This window comes from Lathyrus oleraceus, chromosome 7, assembly GCF_024323335.1.
Source record: "Lathyrus oleraceus cultivar Zhongwan6 chromosome 7, CAAS_Psat_ZW6_1.0, whole genome shotgun sequence".
Classification (NCBI taxonomy): domain Eukaryota; kingdom Viridiplantae; phylum Streptophyta; class Magnoliopsida; order Fabales; family Fabaceae; genus Lathyrus; species Lathyrus oleraceus.
Window position 1 is genome coordinate 476,786,967 of NC_066585.1, and position 20,850 is coordinate 476,807,816.

Genomic DNA, 20,850 nt, shown 5'->3' on the forward strand with positions numbered 1-20,850 from the left:
ATTACAAGTAATATACCCAGTATGGTTTTAGTGACTTTTGTGCCTGAAACCAACTTCTGCTTGCTTCTGGTACATCCTCAGGACAATGTTTCTCTCCCCCTTTTTAGCTAAACATTTATAAATGAAACCTTCATAAAACCAGATCCAGGCGCAGTATGCCCAAATCTTAACAAACCCCATGGTTTAGAGGGAATGGAATGTCGCTCTTGTGAGAAGAGGAGTGTTGGTACATCCTTTAAATAGGCCAGACTGTGCTTAGGAATTAACGGTAAGAGTAAATACTTGGTCAATATCCATAAATATTTGCTGAGAATCTGTCAGAGAATCACCAACAATATTCCAGACTATCTTTGAATAGCTCTTGACTGTTTCTTTTCAGAAACAACAGTTCCAATGCATGTAGACTATTCCATATATGTTGTCAGACACATTGCAAGCGATGTCTTAACATTCAACACGGCTTTTGTCTGCATTCTTCATGTATTCTCCCTATCACCATTTCCTAAAATCACTTTCTTACCTCCAGTGGTAGCTTGACATCTAACACCACTACAACCAAAATCACAAACAATAGTAGATGGTTACTCCCCCTGTACCACACAACTGTAACACACAGGCTCATTCTAATATATCATAATGAGACACACCACATCCATATTTCCTTATGACTGTAAGTTTCAGAAGGAAATAACAATATTGTCCAAGGCAATGTCATGACATCCGGTCAGACATTTTTCTGCTCACTCAGCCTTGACACACACCACATCATCCCAATAACTAACAAGGTGCCATACCTTGTTATCTGAGAAAACATAGACCACAAGCTTGATGATTACTTGCAGCACAAAGACAGAACTCCCCCTGTCATGAACAACCAACTCTCCTCTTGAAACTTGGAGATCACACATGAACATATCCAACACCCCAAAGTTGGACCTTCACCTACTTCCTGATTCAAAGAGAACCCAGACCACTTGATGAATGGAAAACATAAGACGCATCTTCATGTCTTCAAGAGCACACCCTCTGTTCAACCCTCTTGGCTGAACACATCCACACTCTGTGTCAATCTCTCTTCTAACCAGAACAAAAAACCACTTCACAAAATGTTCTAACATTAGTTAGGACATCCTTCACAACATAATAAAGAACACCATCTGATAATCTTCAGATATCACTGAGTCACCAGCTTGATCCAAAAGAACCCAGACATAAATTGGGACATATACATTCTCATCCCATTACAAGATATAATCTTCCATAGATAGCTCAGAACTCCTACCACAAGCTCCAAAAGATGAATAGAAAACACCTCCTTTTGTCTTCAACTTACTACTTTTCTGCTCAAAAGTAATTTATCTCAGACTTTCCTCAAGAATAATCAGCTGCCATATGTTGATTATCTTGATTCTTCGAACTCACTTCTGAGATGGACCAAATGCCACTGGTTGATTACCTCCTTCATGAATCCTCATATGAAAAAGTCAAATGTCACTTATTGACCTCTCCATGTTTATCAGACTTCTCCCAAAGATATTCTGACCTTCCAAGTGAGACTTGAACTTCAAGCTACATGTTAAACAAAACTTAGATTCTCTAAGACATGAACATGTAACATCTTCTCCATCCAGCAACTCCAAAGAACTGCAATGAGAACGATCTTTTTGAAGTACCCAATCTACAAATCTGTAGACCCTTCTATCTTAAGTTGATGTGCCACTTCACCAACTAAGATTCTGATGTTGAACCAAATGTCACAACATTGTGTTTTAACATCTAGTTGTTGAATTCAACTCCTTCTTCTGCCACTTGAAAGAACTTCCTCCCTACACAGAACAAGAGTTCAACGCTCTCATAGACTTGATTGTGGAACCAAGTTTGAGTAAACAACCTCCATCCTGCAGGTTTGCAGTTAAGTCATCCAAGCTCACACCTTGATGAATCCCTGCTTCTTCTCCAAAGACATCAGACACTCTGATGCATGAGTCTTCAGAAGGACCAGTTAGACACTAACCCTTCAGCTATACCAAGGATTCCACTTCCTAAAGCAAGGTTGTTTCCATGATGTCAAGAATGTTGCCACTTGTTCTTAACTCCATAGTGTGCATTAGCCAATGCACTTCCTTACCTAGATCAGAAATAAACTGATCCAAGTAACCACCATCAAGACTATGATGTCTTCTTCTTCTTGTACACACCAAGGCTGAACATGTTTCTTGCCAGGAAACCTTTTCAGAGATCATATGCTTTTGCTGCCACCAAAGAGATAGATCATAAACCAATGTACTATCCTTCCTGTGATTCTGCACAGGGTCTTGAAGAAGAGATGTTCCAACATCTTTAAGAACATCAGTTATCTTGAGCTCCAAGGATAATCAATTAAATACTTGTACTTGGCTCATGTAGACATTGATCTTAAATCATTTCCCAATTATCCTTTCAGATACTTCCACCATAAGAATACTTTGAAAATACTCTTCTTGTGTCAACATCTTCTGCTTGCGAGCACCTCAACAGTTTTGAGAATCTTTCCAGATTAGATTCACCCTTAGGACTGAGAGAGATGAATCCTTCCTTGCAAATGTGTCACACAACAACCAGAACCCATGTGACACAGGTCAACAGCCAACCAGACCCTAGGTTGACCAAACGTGAGGAGGTTAACCAAAACTCCCCCTCAAATTAACAATCATGGAAACTCCACACCAATATCCATGCATTGTACACAAATGTCTCAACATGACATACACCATCCCTACCAGTGGCAACTAACTCTATGAGTTATACCTATACATACTCCAATCACACTAAGCAGACTCCAGCTGACCATAAGTACTAAAGAAACACCAGTCAATAGTAGATATGCATTGCCAGAACATACTACCTCAACCAACCTCTGAATCTTCATATTCTCACTCCTTGAAAGAACTGCCACTTCTGAGCGTGGTGTTTGAATAACAAGATTCATGGTCCCAATCCTCTTAAATGATATAGCAATCAAGTTACCCCATTATTGACTTCTAACATCCAGGGGACTTGTCTTCCAACACAACATAGTACTTCAGGGAACAACTATCCCACCCTGATCAATCTACAGGAATAAGACAAACAGCAGGAAATTGCACAATGTCACATCTCAACCAGCTCCACTTCTAGAGATCAGACTTCTAAAAGTGACCTTCTTGAGCACACACACAGTTGACCCTACCCTTGTCAACTTAGCACACACAGATGTCTCCTCTTCCAGGTCAAGAGTAGGTTCCAAACAAAAGTATCCCTTTGTTTGACACCTAAAAACATCTGCTCTTCAACCAGTAGCTGCATACTTGTTGAACAACATGTTCTAACATCACATAGAACATTAGTTTCACCTCCTTGGAACAAACCCTCCTTGAAAGTCTTCAAGGTCTTCATATACACTACCCAAGAGAGTCAAAGAATCAGTGATCAGGTGATTCTTACCATCCTGAAGTGAGAACGTCATGATGAGTGGACTTGAGGAGACTCAAGTATCTTTGACATCTTCAGTAGATTATGATGAAATCTTGAATACAACAGCCTTTCATCCACATGAGGGGAAACTACATCAGAGTTTGAGTTTTTCCAGGTATTATGTAGCGGAAATCATAATACAACTCAACCTATGAACACACACTTCACCAGATCAGCCTCCAAGAACATACCAAGTTTAAATATGATTCAATACTAGCACAACTGTCCCACATAAAGGCCAATTGCCAACCTCCAGAGACAGGTACACATAATTCCTGTCATGAATAGTCCATCCACCTACTTCAAGGGACCATTCAGGGAAATCACAGAACCTTCCACAGGTTCCAACATCAGTACTAACATAACTCCTTGCAAGATACCAGAAAGTATCACCCATGGATCTCATCCAGAACCAGAACAGGATGCCAGCTCTGATACCAATTGAAATTCTGGTGTAGTCAGAGTTCAGATGTTCTACTCCAAGTAATGACATCTGATCCAACATTGTTACTAATACAACAAGACAGTTATACAAATTAAAACCCAGTACTGATATGCACACATTCACAGATGTCACGACATCTGCTACTATATCACCATTGAATGGAAGAACACCCAGTTTTGTCCATCTGGTACAAAGACACAGCAGAGATCAAACATAGCACTTACTTCTGTTGAGCCTGCACAGTTATCAGCATGATGTCTCAACATTGATTTGAACATCACCTGTTACAGCATTACATGTCGACCTTATTTTATAACAGACAAAATTATAACGTCCAGAAGGTAAAAACACAAGTAATTGTTAACCCAGTTCGGTGCAACATCACCTACTCTGGGGGCATACCAAGCCAGGGAGAAGATCCACTATCAGCAGTATTAATTCAGAGTTAAACTCCCCCGTTTACAACTCTTCACTTAATCCCTACCCAATGCTATCTATACCTAGGAACTCCTAGATAGAAACCTCCAGTTTCCATTCCTATCACTACAAATACAATGTAATGCTAAACAACTTGAACTTGCTTCACAGCTTCGTTCAAGACCATAACAAACTCTTACCTACAGGCTTTGAGTTACAAATAATCTCATGCCTTCGAGCACTGAGAAACACATGGTAACCTTCCCACAGGTTGGGAGGTTTACCTCACACACACCCCTAATTTTACATTATTTTTGGCTCACAAAACCTAGGTTACAATCTGCTATTTATAACCTAAACACCCAACTGGATTTGGGCCTTGTACTTGTATTTCCTAAAATTTAGGTTAAGCAAGTTAACCTAATTTCCACATATTAGGGTGCTAACAAATAGGCTATTTGTTAGGTTCATTAATTGTAGCTCAGTTGTTAGTTTCCTGGATTTTAGCTCAGCTGTTAGATTCCTGAAAAATAGTCTGAGAAAAATACTGAAATAGAAAAACTAACTAGCCTACACTTTAGCATATGCTGTCAGGAATGAATGTCACAACATTCAGTTTGACGTCCAGAAAATAGACCATATGCTAAGTCTGTTATTTTCCTGAAAACAGACTGTACTAAATGCTGTACTGTAAAAGACCAACCAGTCTATACTTCAGTATCAGCTTACAGTAATAAATGTCAAAACATCCAGTTTGACATTTTGACAATGAGCCTTATGCCAGGTCTGTTATCCTCCTGAAAAACAGCCTGAAATAAATACTGAACTATAATAGAAAAACCAACTAGCCTATAGTTCAGTATCTGCTGTCAGGAATGAATGTCATAACATTCAGTTTGACATTCAGTAAATCCTGTATTGAATGACTGTCATAACAGAACAGAAAATCAGCCTGTTGTTAATTTCCTGAAAATCAGCCTGTGATAAATAATAGAAAAACTAACTGGCCTGTCAGGAATGAATGTCATAACATTCAGTTTAACATTCAGAGACTGCTGTTATGAATGACTGTCATAACAGAAAATCAGCCTGAACTAAATACTGAACTATAACAGAAAAACTGATTAGTCTATAATTCAGTATCTGCTGTCAGGGATGAATGTCATAACATCCAGTTTGACATTCAGTAAATCTTGTATTAGCTAATCCTGCAGCATACTACTTAAGCATGTCATGACATCAGTCAAGACATCTAAGTACAGTAACTGTTTTAACACAAAATGCAGCCAATCAAAAACATCTACAGATTTAACGAGAAAATTCTTGAACCATTCAGCAGAAAGTTTTGGGTGTCTTTTCTGATCGTCCTTAAAATCAACGAAGACGAGTCCAAATCTCAAGCTCAAGCCAGAATCCCATTCAAAGTTATCCAACAATGACCATGCAAAATATCCCTTTACATTCACACCATCCCTGTCATACTCAAAGGTCAATAAAACTAAAGAGTTAGTCACAATAACTAGAGGCTTAAAGATTCTTATAATAAAATATAACTTACCTAATTGCAGTTTCAAGATAGTAAAGATGACGATAGTAGTAATCAATCCTATAAGTATCTAAGAGAGATTCTTCAAGAGATAATGTTGGATCGTTGAACTCATCACGACCTATCAATTTATTTTGTCATACTTTCATTAACTTTAATAATATCACAATATTATGCATACAATATATCTTATAAAATAAGAAGTATTACCATTTTCAGTAATGTAAATTACAGGGTCCTTGTACGTTTTCTTGGTGTAAAGCAAAAGATTATGAAGTCCTTTTGGATAAATACATAACCAACTTGAAGCAGACTGCATAAAATTACAAAGTTATCTTTACATGTTAGAAACAATATTTTTGAATACAAAACTTACAAATGAAAAGCATTCATATATAAGTTATCTTCCAACGAAATGATGAAATACATACCATTGGACCGAGAGGCTTGCCATTATGTTCAACTGTCATTAAAAAAAATTTAGAGTATGCAAAGTTACATTTCTTTTAAGCTTATTTGGAAATTGATTGATATACTTACATGTAGCATTAATAAGAGAATCAGTTTGTATGGCCGGTTGCGCGGCATTGCGAAGGTGAGGTGCATCAGCAGCATAGTAGGATGAGTAATAGTTTAGGCCTAGAAAATCAAAAGACCCCTTAAGTTCCCTTGACTCTTCTTTTGAGAACTTTGGTAATCTCTTTTCCACCAAAGTTCGCATGCTTTTTGGATATTCGCCTCTTGTAAGCGGATTCATATACCTATAGCAAAATGTAGATGCAACGAAAACCATAAAATACTCTCTCTAATTTCCTTTTACTTTACAGATTTCAGTAAATCATATACATATACATAACTATATTTCTTTTAAATATAAAACATGAAGTGAACCGAAATTAAATAATAATTGATTCAATATTTACCATCCAAACATGAAGTCGAGACCTCGTTTTGAAGCATCAACATCGGCCTTCGCTATAGTGGCCGGCTCATACCAGTGTGAGATTAAGGTAATCCCTATTATGCCTCGTTGAGATGACTGCATTTTGCTTATTTTGTTAGAAACATTTCCAATAAGTTCATACTTAAAAAAGCATGATCTAGAACCAGAGTAATCATAAGTAATTTTCTTTAAACAATAGAAGACCTTATATTTGATCCGGTACAAATTTGCAGTAGCAGAATGAGCAAGAAGCTGGTTGTGTGCAGTCAAATATGGTTCTGTCCCTGAATCACCTCCTGTGCAATTCAGATTTAACCAATCTGAACATCGACCCGGTGCGAACTTTCCGAATGCATAAGCATTCATGCTCACACTCCATGGTTCATTTATAGTAATCCAATGTTTCACTCTATCACCAAATTCCTTAAAGCAAAGTTCAGCATAGTCTCTAAAATCATCTCTGCAAGATTGCGAATTACATATGTTAATCAATAATCTATAGTCATAAAAAATAATTCTAAACATGAAATTGGTGTCACTCACACAATGCGACGGTTTAAAAAACCGCCATACTCATCCTCTAAAGCTTGGGGAACGTCCCAATGAAAAAGTGTCACATATGGTTGCAAACCTGCATTATTCTCAATGATTAACAACTACATGGACATGAAATAAACATTGATGAATCCTTACCCTTAGCCAATAATTCGTTGATGAGATTGTTGTAGTACTTTATTCCTTCAGGATTTACACCTCCGCTAAGCTTTCCCTCTACAAATAATTAACACAAAATTTTGAATAGTTATTATAAATCAGCAATCTACAAAGAGAAATATTAACAAAAAAAATGACATACTTGGTAGAACTCTAGTCCAAGAAATGGAGAATCTATAAGCATCCATATTCAAATCCTTTATGAGTTCAATATCTTCTTTGTACTTATGATAGGAGTCACCAGCTACATCACCATTACTTCTATCTCTTATTTTTTCTGCAACCATTTCATTAATAACTATGAGCAATCTATATACAACCTATGTAACTGGAAATTCAATTCGGTTTATAAATAAAACAAAATACATTATTAACACTAATATAGATTAATTATTCAATAAATTTAAAGAATTCAATTTTCTTTATTGGAAGCTATAGTTAAATGTAGGATGTTGACTATTATTTGAAGGGTTGTTTGCCGTGCAGTTCCGTTAAAGAAGAAAAAGTTAACTATATAATATCTCTGAGATTAATTGCATATGTATCTATTATTTAACTATTTTTTATGTCATGTTTTTTTTTACAAAAATAAATTAAAAAAATTTAATTAGTTAGGCTTAAAAGTCAGGGTATTTAGTCGAATTCCAAAGTTGATTAAAATTTGTCTAAAATCTCATTCAATATAAAAATCCATTTAAGGAATTTTTTTTGTATATTTAAATTAAAATTAAATTTTGTATTAGTATAAAATATAATATAATATGTTAAAAAATTAATATTAAAAAATGAAAATATTGACTGTGTTTGGAATATATGATATAATTGATTAGTTAAATTAAAATATAATACTTAAACTATTAAAAAACCAATGAAATTAATTTAATATAATATACTCTATCAAAAATTAAAATTAATATACTCTATCAAATTTAAAAATTAAAATAGTATTTTATTAAATTAAAATAGTATATTATAATTTTATAATATATTATGTAATAAAAAATCAAAGCTATCCCATATCCTACCACTAATTTTAAAATATCTTGTTAATTGGATGTATGTATTAAAATCTATGGGTGATTTAATTTGATTTAAAAAAAAATCTAAAATTAAAATTTATTAAATATCTAATTTTTTAGATTAATTTATAATTTAAATTTAAGTTAATTTAAATGTAAAACACATAATATTTTTTTATTTGTTGACAGAATAAAATAGATGATATACTCATATATTTTCAAACATGTAAAAAGAAAACAACCTGGATATTTATGAGTGAAGTTATCCCAAATGCTTGATCCTTTTCCACCCTCAAATGCTGCACCTTCATACTAAAAAAAATCAAAATAACATAAAGTTAATAAGTTAATAATTAGTCTTCTACAATATGAACACTACATAGATAATAATATCAGTAATTGAAAGCAATAATAAAAGATGGAGTTGGTGCCTGATATGCAGAAGAGGCTGTTCCAAAAACAAAGCCTTTGGGAAAACTGCTCCGGTTGAAATCAGAAACTTCATGAACACCAAGAGGTTTAAATCCATTCATAGGAGTAACAATGGTGATGGTTAAAAGAGAGAGTAACAGAAACACGTTGATATGAAATACTGCCATTTTTATTCTTATTATTTTCTTGACTATGCTTTGCCTTTATAGTATAGGAGGCACAATATTTCATGGATCAAGAGATAACACGTCCACCTCCATTTTTAATTTATTAATTAACCTAAAAGTGTAATGTTTTATAGGTAAGTTTATTACTATGGATGAATTTTAAATCAATAATTGCATATAAATAGATGGAGTGATATAATCTAAAAGTCATTAACATAATTATTATTTTTATATAGATGGAGTGATATAATCTAAAAGAAATTCACATATACACACTCATAACTATGAAATTTTGAGTTTGTCGAAACATGATATTCGGCCTCCTAGTAATACGCATTTTAAATATGCTTTTTTATAATCATCCTTAATATATATATATATATATATATATATATATATATATATATATATATATATATATATATATATATATATATTTTCTCATTTATTTATAAAACAGTTACGTCAAATTTTTCTAACTAAACGTTCATGATGATGAACATATTGAAAGCATGTTTGTTAGCCATGAACATTCTGAGCTCAACTATATTGAGTTGTATATTTTACTCCATCAATATCAACAATCACAAATTTGTGATCAATCTCAAATGTTTAAACGAGATGAATTACAATTTCAATGGCATATGCTGATATTGTCGATGATGATGAAGAAGAAGAAAGTGAGACACATCACTACTACAAACAACATGTTTCATGATTAAGTTTTCACCTCATCCAATAAAAAACTGAGGTATAATCCTAAGGCTTGTCATGTTTTATTTTTTATTTTAAAATTAAATATCACATATTCCTCAGTTTTAAAATATAACCGTGGGAAAATAAATTTCCTATTAAACAATGAAAGTGAGTCATTCTGAATAATCTATTGTAGGAATTGCTTCATATATCGATCCGAGCTGATTTGATCCAAGTTGATTGTTGTGTCATCGTAGAGAATTAATGTGTAAGTTGTGGTGATATGCATGGTTGACTTGAGGACTGTTGTTGCAGGAAGCTGCGAGTTTCATATCTCAGCCTGCTGGCAGGAACCAATTTTACTAAGGTTTTAGTAGAATATGAAAATAAAAAGTTACTGGAAAAGAAAACCAAAAATAGATTTTTTTACTGCATTGTCCCTTTTTTGAATTTTTATTCCTAATATACCCTATTCTGAAATTAAATTCGCAGAATATCTCATTTTTTAGTATCTACTTGTCCAATGGATAGACGAGTTCGTGAAGGATGTATCTGTCTAATATTGACTCGGCCAATGATTGGACGAGTCTTGTAGAAATTATTGGGTCATGTGTGGACTCGGCCAATGAATGGTCGAGTTGATGAGACACTAAAAAGTTGAATTTCAACAACTACCACACCAATACTAAATACTGATACTACTATTTTATTAATGTTAGAATAAAACATGTCAAACTTGATAATTCACTTATAAAATTAATATTTTTAGCTTAATAATCTGAAATGATGACGCATGCGTGGATATGAATCTCTTTCTAATGGCTTCCTCTTATCAATTCAAAATAGAAACTCCCACTGTCTTATTATAATTGAAGATGGAGTAACAGTTACTTGGTGATGTTTGTTCCCAAGATAAAAATTTCATCAACTCGGCCATCCATTGGCCGAGTTCACACACGGCCCAATAATTTTTACAAGACTCGTCCAATCATTGGCCGAGTCAATACTAGATAAATACATCATTCACGAACTCGTTCATCCATTGGACGAGTAGATACTGAAAAATGAGATATTCTTGAAATTTAATTTTAGAATAGAATATATTGGGAATAAAAATTTAAAAAAGGGATAAATTAGTAAAAAAAGTCCTAAAAGTATAGTTCCCCATTTAAAATTTAAAATTTGAGATGCTTTGCTCTTTCTTTTTGGTTTGTTGGTTTGAATTATGGCTTTTGACTACTTACTTTGATGATTTGTCTCATGAAAGGACTATTGATTTATTAATACAGGACCACATATTGGTCAGAAGACGACAAGGATCCTCACTATGAAGTTCAACAAAAATATTGCCTTAAGAGGCGACATTGGTCTTTGTTATGAAGTACAACATTTAAAATATTATCTTAAAAGGCGGCAATGACATTTTCTATGAAGTCCAACATGCAAAATCATTGCCTTAAAAGGCGGCATGGACCTTCTCTATGACGTCCAACATATAAAATCATTGCCTTAAGAGGCGGCAAGAACCTTCATTATGAAGTCCAACATACAAAAGCATTGCCTTAAGAGGTGGCAAGGTCCTTCGTTATGAAGTCCAACAGACAAAATCATTGTCTTAAGAGGTGGAAATGACCTTAGTTATGAAGTCCAACATACAAAATCATTGCCTTAAGAGGCGGCAAGGACCTTCATTATGACGTCGCGCAAGAATATTGCCTTAAGAGGTGGAAATGATCTTTGTTAAAAAGTCCCTCATATGAAATATTGAGAAATTATTCATGTTGGTCATAAATAATAAAGAAATTGTTTACCAATACAAAATTATGACTTCTTAGGAAATTACAAACAATTTAACTATTTTAATGTTTAAGATGGAGGACGTTCCAATTATGGGTAGGAATTCTACGTCTAATTCCTGCAACTTGTAAGCCCCAAGGGAGACTAAACTGCCTTCTGGCATTTCCCTTGACTTTAATCTGAAGTTGTATCTTCTGGAAGCTCTGTGTTTGGTGGCGAATTCTTGGACATGGGAGACTTCTCTCAATTTGTCTCCTAAATTCGTTGCACACTCTAGTCCCACCTTGTTTGCCTCCTAGTTAAATTGAGAATGTCGGCATGAGGGAGTGTCAATTTCTACAGGAAACATGGTATCTACTATCTACACCATAACAAATGGAGTTTCCTTGGTAGTAAAATGAGGGGTGGTGTGTGTAAGACCCTAATTTTGGCCCTAAGATCCCTCATGGCATCATAACATTTCATTTTGCATAGCCTTAAGGATCATAAGCATCTTGGCTCCTTACCTTTGGGTGGGATCTCTCTTGTGAGTGGTTTGAGATCACCAAGCATGCTTGAATTGTATATTATTGCTTTTCTCATTTTTTATTAACTCAAAAGCACAAAAATATGTCACTAACATCCTTTGCTTATAGTTTGAGCAGTCACAAAGTCAAAAGCTTCTAGGAGATCCTTTGTGCAATGATAAGGTCAAGAGAAGATGAAAGCAAGCATGGCAATGGTTACCAAAGCTCTCATCCATCAAATATGCCTCCCAATTATCTCAATTCATCATGTTTGATCAAGCAAATCAAAGGGGTTTGAGGTTTGTTTCCCAAGGAAACCCTAATTCATCTACTCATCAACAATGCCTTGCTCATGAAGCAACCTCAGCCCATGATCAAATACAATCAAGGGAAGTTCTTTAATACATCATATCATGCATATTTGAACTTATTTGAGTGTCCTCAATCATCAATTCATCAAGATATGAGTTGTGGACTTGAGAAGTTGATCAGTCAACTCATCTGACTATTTTGAAATGCACTGAGACCTGACTTTTTATGTGTTGGTCAAATGGAGATGACCCCAAGAGAAACAATGTTCTCAAGGACAATAGGAACAACTTTAATGTTCATCAAAATTTGATTTGAATCTTGGAAGGTCATCATCCATTCCAAGACATTATAGGTCATTTTGATTGAAACCCTAATTTTGGGTCAACTTCCCAAGAATATAACTCATTCATTTTTCATGATTTTGAGGTGAGACTTAATGAATTGGAAATATTATTGTGTCTAATTAAAATGTTATGTTGAGAAAAATTGCAAAATCTCAAAATAAATACATGTGATAATGAAAAACATTATAGGTCACTTTGGACCAAATGCATTGAAATGTGAAAAAGTCCAACTTCAAGTGCCCATAACTTCTTCACTAAAAGTCCAAACTATGCAAAATTTAAGTCCAAATTGATTCTCTTGAAATGATATTCAACTTTAATGTTAAAGATTTTATCATTTGGAGCTTGCACCATTGAAACAGAAGGGCTTGAATATTGGCCAAATTTGGAAACTTCACAAATGCATGTTTTGCACCTTACACTTCAAGCTCAAATTTCATTAATTTCCAAGGCCCAATTGGAGTTTTGATCAACATAGAATTTGTTCCTTATGCAACAAGCTTTCTAACCATTACTCATAAGGTTGCATTTGGAGTTTGGAAGCATCATTTTCGAAGACATGAAGAATTAGGTGCATTTTTGATAACTTGATTCAATTGCCATGCATGAGCTGATTACACCTAAATTGCACGTCCATTTCATTCATTCATGATCTCAGCTTGCCAAGCCATGTGGAATTGGGCCCTCCATGCGCCTGTACAGGCCCATGCATGGAGGCCCTTTCCATTCATGCAAATTTGAAGTCACACATTCAGCATTGCTTACAGCTCTCTCCATCTATAAATACCTTGCCATAACTCTTCAATTCTTCAACCTAATGGCGCCTAAATCCTTGCTGAATTGAATCCCCACCCATACCAAAGGAACAAACTTCATTTTTCTCCAAAATTTTTCAGAACTGAAATTCAATTGCATTGGTTGAATTTTAAGATCTAAAGTTCCTAAGCCTCTTCACTTTGATCCATTGAAGCTTCTGTTTGCAAAAAGAACCAAAGAAAGTGACTCAATTCTTCACAATCCAAAGGTTTTGCTCCACTAAAATTTGCTTCGAATCTCATCATACATTGCTCCATTTGCCTTGATCTTGTGTTATCTGAAGTCCTCTCTATAAAGGCATCATTATTGTGTGTTTAATAGTTGGAATCGGGCAAGTTCAGTTGAACACCACCAAAGTTCCATCTCTGATTTCTCTTTTAATAGGAATCAAGAGTGGAATTGAGTGGCACATGAGTGATGTACATCACTCCACCTTGCGAATGGTGCCTGGATCGTGCATTTTAGTTAACATTTTTTGACATGTAATTTTTTATCTCCACCGGAGCTTGCCGGAGAAGACGGTGGCGCTGGGCACCGTCTGGTCTCCAGATCAGATCTGGACCGTCCCTTTCCATTGCCAGATCTAATCTCAGCAGTCCATTGTTATGACTTTTGATTAAACCGCGTGTGGATGCATTGACTTGGATGTATTGTGGAAACGCGTTGAGGGCCATGTGATGTGCCAGCTCAATTAATGAGCCACCATCCAACGCCTCTCCTTTTTCCTAATTTTCATTTTCTGATTTCTATTTTCTTTTATTTTTTTAATTCCATTTTATTTCTAAAATTTGTATCTCTTTTATTATTGGTCCAAAAATTATGGGACCAATTGCATTATTTCTCTTTTAATTTCTAGTTTCTAAAAATGATTTTTAATATTTTTGATTTTATTATTTGATATTTTTTAATAATTTTCTCTTTTCTGCTTATTTTTAATTCATTTTAAATAGTTTTTGATATTCAAAAAATACAAAAATATTTTCTAAACCTCTTTGAATGATGATAGATTTATGAAAAATATTCTCCTCAATTTCTTAATTGATTTGAGATTTATTTGAGATTTTAGTTCAATTAGGTTATTTTTATTCATTTTTAATTGATTAAAAATAGTTTCTGACTTTTAAAAATGCTGAAATTTTTTGTCAAGCTTTGTTTGACCTTGTTGAACTTGGGATAATTCACTTGGACTTTTCAAAGTTGATTTGAAGTGAGTTTGAAGTTTGACCTTTCTTTAATATTTTAATTCAAGTTTTATTTTAAATATTAAAAATGCCAAAAATATTTTGTTTATTTCTTGACTTCCAATCTTCATCTTGCTTCTGTTTTCTATTGTTTGACCTTGATCTTCCCTATCTTTGGTCAACATTTGTTGATTGGTACATTTCATTTCATTTAATGCACTTTAATTCTTCATTTCTAATTCTTCTTCTTCTTCTTCTTCTTTCCTTTTGATCAATGAGTTAAAGGTTGATAGTTAGCATTAATTAGGGAGGTTTAATCTTTCTTGATTCAAATCTAATTCATCTTGATCAAATGATCAAGTGAATGGCTTTGCATTAAGGATAGATTGCTTTCTAAATCATGCAAAGGACTTAAACCAATACAAGATCATTTCTCATCTTCCTTTTGGCATGGCAAGTTGTTGGAGTTTGATTCACTAATCAAGACCTCTAACTTGTGTTGTTGCCTACATTATTATTGACCGACCTCAGATAGTTGTGACTTCTACATAAGTCCAATTACGATTGCTTAACATAGCGCTAAATTTGCCTTATGGCACACTAACTACTAACACTAACCATTGACCATTAACATTTAATTCTTGCTCTTTACATTTATGCAATTTACTATTCTTGTACATATTATTCATTTGCTTTTCCCCCCTTGCTCACTTGAGCACATGTTTATGTTAATGCAATTTTCCCTTTGCTCACTTTATCACATAATTGTGTATATATTATTGTGCTAGTGCTTTTGCTTTGATTGTTGTGGACCAAATGGAAAAATGGACAAATGACTTAGATTCTAGGGCATTCCCTATGCAAAAATGGAGTAAAAAGGCCTTAATCTTGAAGATGGATTAGAAGGACCAAACCTCTAAACTCACTCTTGTCCATTCTTGATTTGCTTCATAAAACTTTTGATGTGTGTGCTCTTGTGCTAGGGAATCCTATGAGAGCTCAAATTGAAGAACTATTGCCATGTTCATCCAAAGTGAAAGATACAAGATATATTGAGGATCTCTTAAGAGGCTTGTTTGATTGTTGCTTGAGCTTATTATTATTTTGCTTGCATATTCCAAAGGATGGGAGCTACTTGGATCATCAATATGATCTCAAGAGAGGAACTCCATTTATGGTCTTGTTTCTTATCCCTTATCTCTTGTATGATTAGGACTCTAGCCATTCTTCTTCTTCTCTCCATTCTAACCCAAGCCAAAACTTTTATGCAAACATTTAACACTTCTTTTTAAACATTAGAAACCTAAGCCTTATGCTTTTGATTTTCAAACTTTCTTTTCATAACACTTATTTTGAATTGAACTTTTAAATCAACTTTGACCATATTTTGTAAACACTTTTCATTGGTAAATATAACCCATTCAAATATTTCTCTTGTGGTTTCAATGGCCACTTTCTTAATCAAACTTTTCATAACCTTTAGCTATTAGGTTTGAGTTATCCTTGAGGTAGATGTAATACTCACCTATATCCTTAGTGATGGACAATGAGTCTTCCATGCTTATTATAGGGTTAACCCCTCACTAGCATGTTGAAGCTATCCTCACATGGTGGATTTGTGGTTTTGGGTTGAGTTTTCTCCCTTGGATAACAAAAGACCTTAAGGCTTTTGGACCAATCAATTCACCAACTTGTTTTTTTGAGATTTTTACCCCGAACTACGAGGTTTTTATCCTAATCTTTTTTTTAAGATGGTACGTAGGCAATGGGTTTATCCATCCAAACACAAAATGTAAATAACTTGTATATTCTCTTCTCATCTCTTCAATCATGTTTGCACAAATAAATTTTCACAAAATACCAACCTTACAACAAATATGAAAATGGCTCCCTAGGAGTACCTAGGATGTTTTGGGTGCTTAAAACCTTCCCATTGCATAACCAACCCCCTTACCCCGATCTCTGACATTTTTACTAGTTTTTTATTCGATAAAACTTTTAGGTTTTTGTTCGCTTTCTAACCATTCCTTTGGATAAATAGAAGTGCGGTGGCGACTCGACTTGTATGGTTTACCTTAGATTTAGTCAATATCTCTAACGCTAACGAATACCCTGCTACAGTGTGATATGACCATAATATTCCGTGGAGTAGTTCTACCCATATTCCTTTGGCATCATCGAGCTTCTTTTTTCGTCCCTTCAAGATTACCTTGTTTGCTGATTCGGTTTGCCCATTGGCCTGCAGATGTATAACATATATGAACTATATTTGTACCCCTAAATCTCGGTAAAATTCAGTGACCATAGCACTAGAAAACTGGGTTCCATTATTGGAGACGATAGCTTCTAGAAGCCCAAACCTACACATAATTTTCTACCAATGAAAACGATAAAATCTTCCAGTTGTAATTTTAGGAACAAGTTCTTCTTCTATCCACTTGGTGAACTAATCAACTCCCACTATCAAGAATTTAAGTTAGCTTGGTGTTAGGGGGAACGGACCCAAGATATCCATGCCCCACTAGTAAAAAAGCAAGGGTAAAGTCATTGATTTAAAGAGCTTAGTTGGGTTGTGGTGGAGGTCAGAGTGCCTTTAAGACTGGCCGCATTTCTTGAAAAAGGAGATGTTATCATTCATTAGGGTAGGCCAATAGTATCTTGCCTCTAGCAAAATATAGGCGAGAGCCTTTCCGCTAATATGGCTATCGTAGGCTCATTTGTGGACTTCGGCGAGTACTAGCGTGATTTCATGATTCCCAGTCATCGTAACATTAGAGTTGATCACCCTATTTTTTAAAGTCTTCCTAAGATAAGTCTATATTTAGTGGTCTACTTTCAGATTCTCCATGCTTCCCCCTCGTCTAGTGGGAATTCATCCTTCTGTAGGTAACGCAATATGAGAGACTTCCAACTAGACTCAAGGACAACTTCCAAGGAGTAGGTCTCACCTGCCTCAATGTTGGGGGAGTCGAGAGTCTCCTGGATCACTGTTCTATTAAAACCTGATGTTTTCGAGGTGGCTAGTTAGGATATAAGGTCTTCTCTAAAGTTTTGTTCACATGGAACATGTTTTATTTCAAAAGAAGTAAATCAAGAGGATAAAATTTGTATCTTTTGCAAGTATCTTATCAGTTGAGGATCTTCGGTCTGATACTTCCTGAAAACTTAGTTAGAGACCAATTGGGAATTACTCTTGGCTTTCAATCGAGAGGCTCCCATTTCTAGGGCGAGAATCATGTCGATGGTGAGAGCTTCATATTCTAATTAGTTGTTGTTGGACTTGAACTCAAACTTCAACGCCTACTCAATCAATAAGTCATCGGGCCCTTTCAAAACTATTCATGCACCGCTATCCTTTACATTTGAGGCACCGTTAACAAAGAGTGTCCATTTCGAGGTCTCCTCCTTGTCTTTAGGTGAGCTAAATTTTGTATAAAAATTAGGAAGAGCTTAGGACTCGATGCTTCCTTTTAATATGTACTAGATATCATATTCTGAGAGTTCCACGGTCCAATATACTATCCTTCCCGCCATATTTGGATTTTTCAAGACCTGTTGAATAGGATAGTTAGTTTTTATGAAGATGTTTTGCCCCTGAAAGTAAGAGAACAAATTCCTCTCCATGACGATGATAGCTAGTGCCAGCTTCTCAATATTTTTGTACCAAGCTTCGTTGCCTCTAAACACCTTACTTAGAAAGTATTTAGACCTTTCAGCTTTATCCGTCTCCTGCACTAGTAACGAGCTTATCGCCAGATTTGTGATGGAGAGGTAGAGATGTAATGGAGATCCTTCTCTAAGGAGAGTGAGAATGAGAGGCGACACGAGGAAATACTTTACCCTCTGGAAAGCCTCATCGCATTCTGATGTCCACTTGAATTTTTCTTTCTTCTTAAAGGTGGAAAAGAAAAGGAAATCCTTATCCCTCACACATGAGACGAAGCAATATAAGGCGGCGAGACGACCTGTGAGGTATTTCACTTCCTTGACATTGGTCGGGCTTCTCATGGAGATGAATTCCTAACACTTATCTGAGTTGGCTTCTATGCCTATTTTTTCCAGCATGAACCCTAGGAATTTTCCAACTTGAACTTCGAAAGAGCACTTGGCAGAATTAAAGAATATGTTGTACTTATTGAGTGAGTGCAAGACATCCTCTAAGTTTTCAGCATGTTTGTGCCCCCTCGATAGTCTTTTATATCATATCATCCATATAGACCTCTATGTTCCACCCAATATGGTAAGATAACATGACGTCCATAAGTCGATGGTAGGTGCTAGGATTCAAACTCATGATCAGATGCCCCTTTTCACCACAGTTGGTACCTATAACCGTTGGGAAATGTCTTTTAGTAAATACTAAAAAAAGAAAAGTGTCATACAAAAATTATTACCACGGTTAATAGGAAGACCTTTGTAAAATGAGTGTTACGAAAGGTCTATTTTATAGTAGTGTGTGAATAAGGACCATTTGAAAGGGTTTACCACATCTTCATCTTCTCATGGATTTCCAACACTTTCATCTCTGCTATTAGATCCTTCAAAAGACCAGGGGAGAATGATGAGATAAGTATATTTCATAGATTCTTATTCATTTCCATTCTGAGGCAGTCATATGTCATTAAGTGGGAGAACAAAGGGCTTATACATGTCAATGTGGCCTAATTCGGCCCTCAAGAACCATCATGGAGACTTCATATGCTAAATTTAAGCATAATTTGCTTAGAAAAGGTTAATTCCTTCTTCACTGATGAAGATCAACCAACTTATCCTCAAATTTATAGATCAATAAGCCAAAGGCGCACCTTGCGGAAACCTATATCTATGTAACCACAAAGGCACTCACCTTTTAAACTCTCCTGCCACCATCAACGACATGACATTCGATACACATGCTCAATGTCATTGTTCTTTTAGAAATATCATGGGTGAGGAAGATAACATGATAAGGAACTCTTTCACTAAAAGGATGAATAATTATCACATTTGTCGGGACCTTAAAAAATATAGGCATGGGAATCTATGTTGGAACGATAAATCCTAACGACCACATTGAGACCGTGTCCTCAATTTTCGAGATGCCACGAGGCCGAAGAAGTGAAAATTATTTGTCCTTACTTTAAAAGATGGGGATATGAACTTTTTCAAATGCATTAGGCCTAAATCCACCAACTTCATGTGTGAGGTACCACCGTTTACGAGATAAAAAATATATAGTCTTTGAGCACATTCTCTTCTAGATTTTTTTGATGTAGACCCATACCAGGTTTTCGAAAATAAAATAAAAATGATAAGAATAACGCGTGTCACGTCCATAGGAAGAAACTCGAGCCGAGAACATATAGTTTTATGAGTGATTGATATAAGGGTGGTGGCGATCACATACTAATCCTTGAAATCAGTAGGAGGAAGAGGGAAATGTGAAAAGATCTTAAAGGTTTTGTTAAACCAAACCAAACCTTGACGACCTTAGAAAATGCCCATTATGGCGGATGTAGTTGCAAATGAGCCAAAGAAAGGATCGTCAAAAGTTATTGATAGCAAAAGTTTAGCAAAAGTTTAGAGGATATCAAATTATGTACTTTTGAAACACAACGTCATACATAGGGAAACAATAGCTACGATAACTGACACAAATGCACCACCACGTTTCACATGAAAACAAAATGATTTTAAAAACAACAAAAAAAGAATAAAGTGTACCACTGAAAGAAATCATATAGTAAAAATATATGAGAAGATAAATGTTTATGGAATTGTCACACTCTAGTATCACAACATATCAAGATCGACAAAGCTTACAAAGTTTGTGGGATTTGGCAGAAAATTAGATGTTGAGAAATAAGTGTGAATTATGTTGAGAAACAAGTATGAGTTCTAAGTCTTATTTTGTTTAGAAAAGTGGAGGTTGAACACTTTACAAGTAAGAAGATCCATTTTAGAGTTTATCACAAATAACATGAACAAAAATCCATTCCAATTTAGAATGGAAGAAAATGATCAACTCACTCTAGTGATTTGAT

The 20,850-nt window shown here is 35.0% G+C and overlaps 1 protein-coding gene across 1 annotated transcript; it reads right to left on the minus strand.

The window, feature by feature from the left end:
* Nucleotides 1-5,533: 5,533 nt before the first annotated feature.
* Nucleotides 5,534-9,231, minus strand: LOC127100914 (cyanogenic beta-glucosidase). The gene is made up of 12 exons (XM_051038224.1): nucleotides 9,008-9,231; nucleotides 8,819-8,888; nucleotides 7,700-7,834; nucleotides 7,537-7,614; nucleotides 7,387-7,474; nucleotides 7,048-7,303; nucleotides 6,824-6,939; nucleotides 6,441-6,661; nucleotides 6,332-6,363; nucleotides 6,111-6,213; nucleotides 5,913-6,021; nucleotides 5,534-5,827 (listed from the first exon to the last, which is right to left on the minus strand). The coding sequence occupies exons 1-12, from the start codon at nucleotides 9,173-9,175 to the stop codon at nucleotides 5,557-5,559; spliced, it is 1,647 nt and encodes a 548-aa protein (XP_050894181.1). The 5' UTR covers nucleotides 9,176-9,231; the 3' UTR covers nucleotides 5,534-5,556.
* Nucleotides 9,232-20,850: the final 11,619 nt, after the last annotated feature.

What these genes read in the sequence shown, in the direction of transcription:
- LOC127100914 (XM_051038224.1), bottom strand. Translation starts at nt 9,175, where the DNA reads ATGGCAGTATTTCATATCAACGTGTTTCTGTTACTCTCTCTTTTAACC. An exon ending in TTGGACTAGAGTTCTACCAA is followed by an intron (nt 7,615 to 7,699) that starts GTATGTCATTTT and finishes AATTATTTGTAG; the next exon opens with AGGGAAAGCTTAGCGGAGGT. An exon ending in TTCTCTTATTAATGCTACAT is followed by an intron (nt 6,364 to 6,440) that starts GTAAGTATATCA and finishes TTTTAATGACAG; the next exon opens with TTGAACATAATGGCAAGCCT.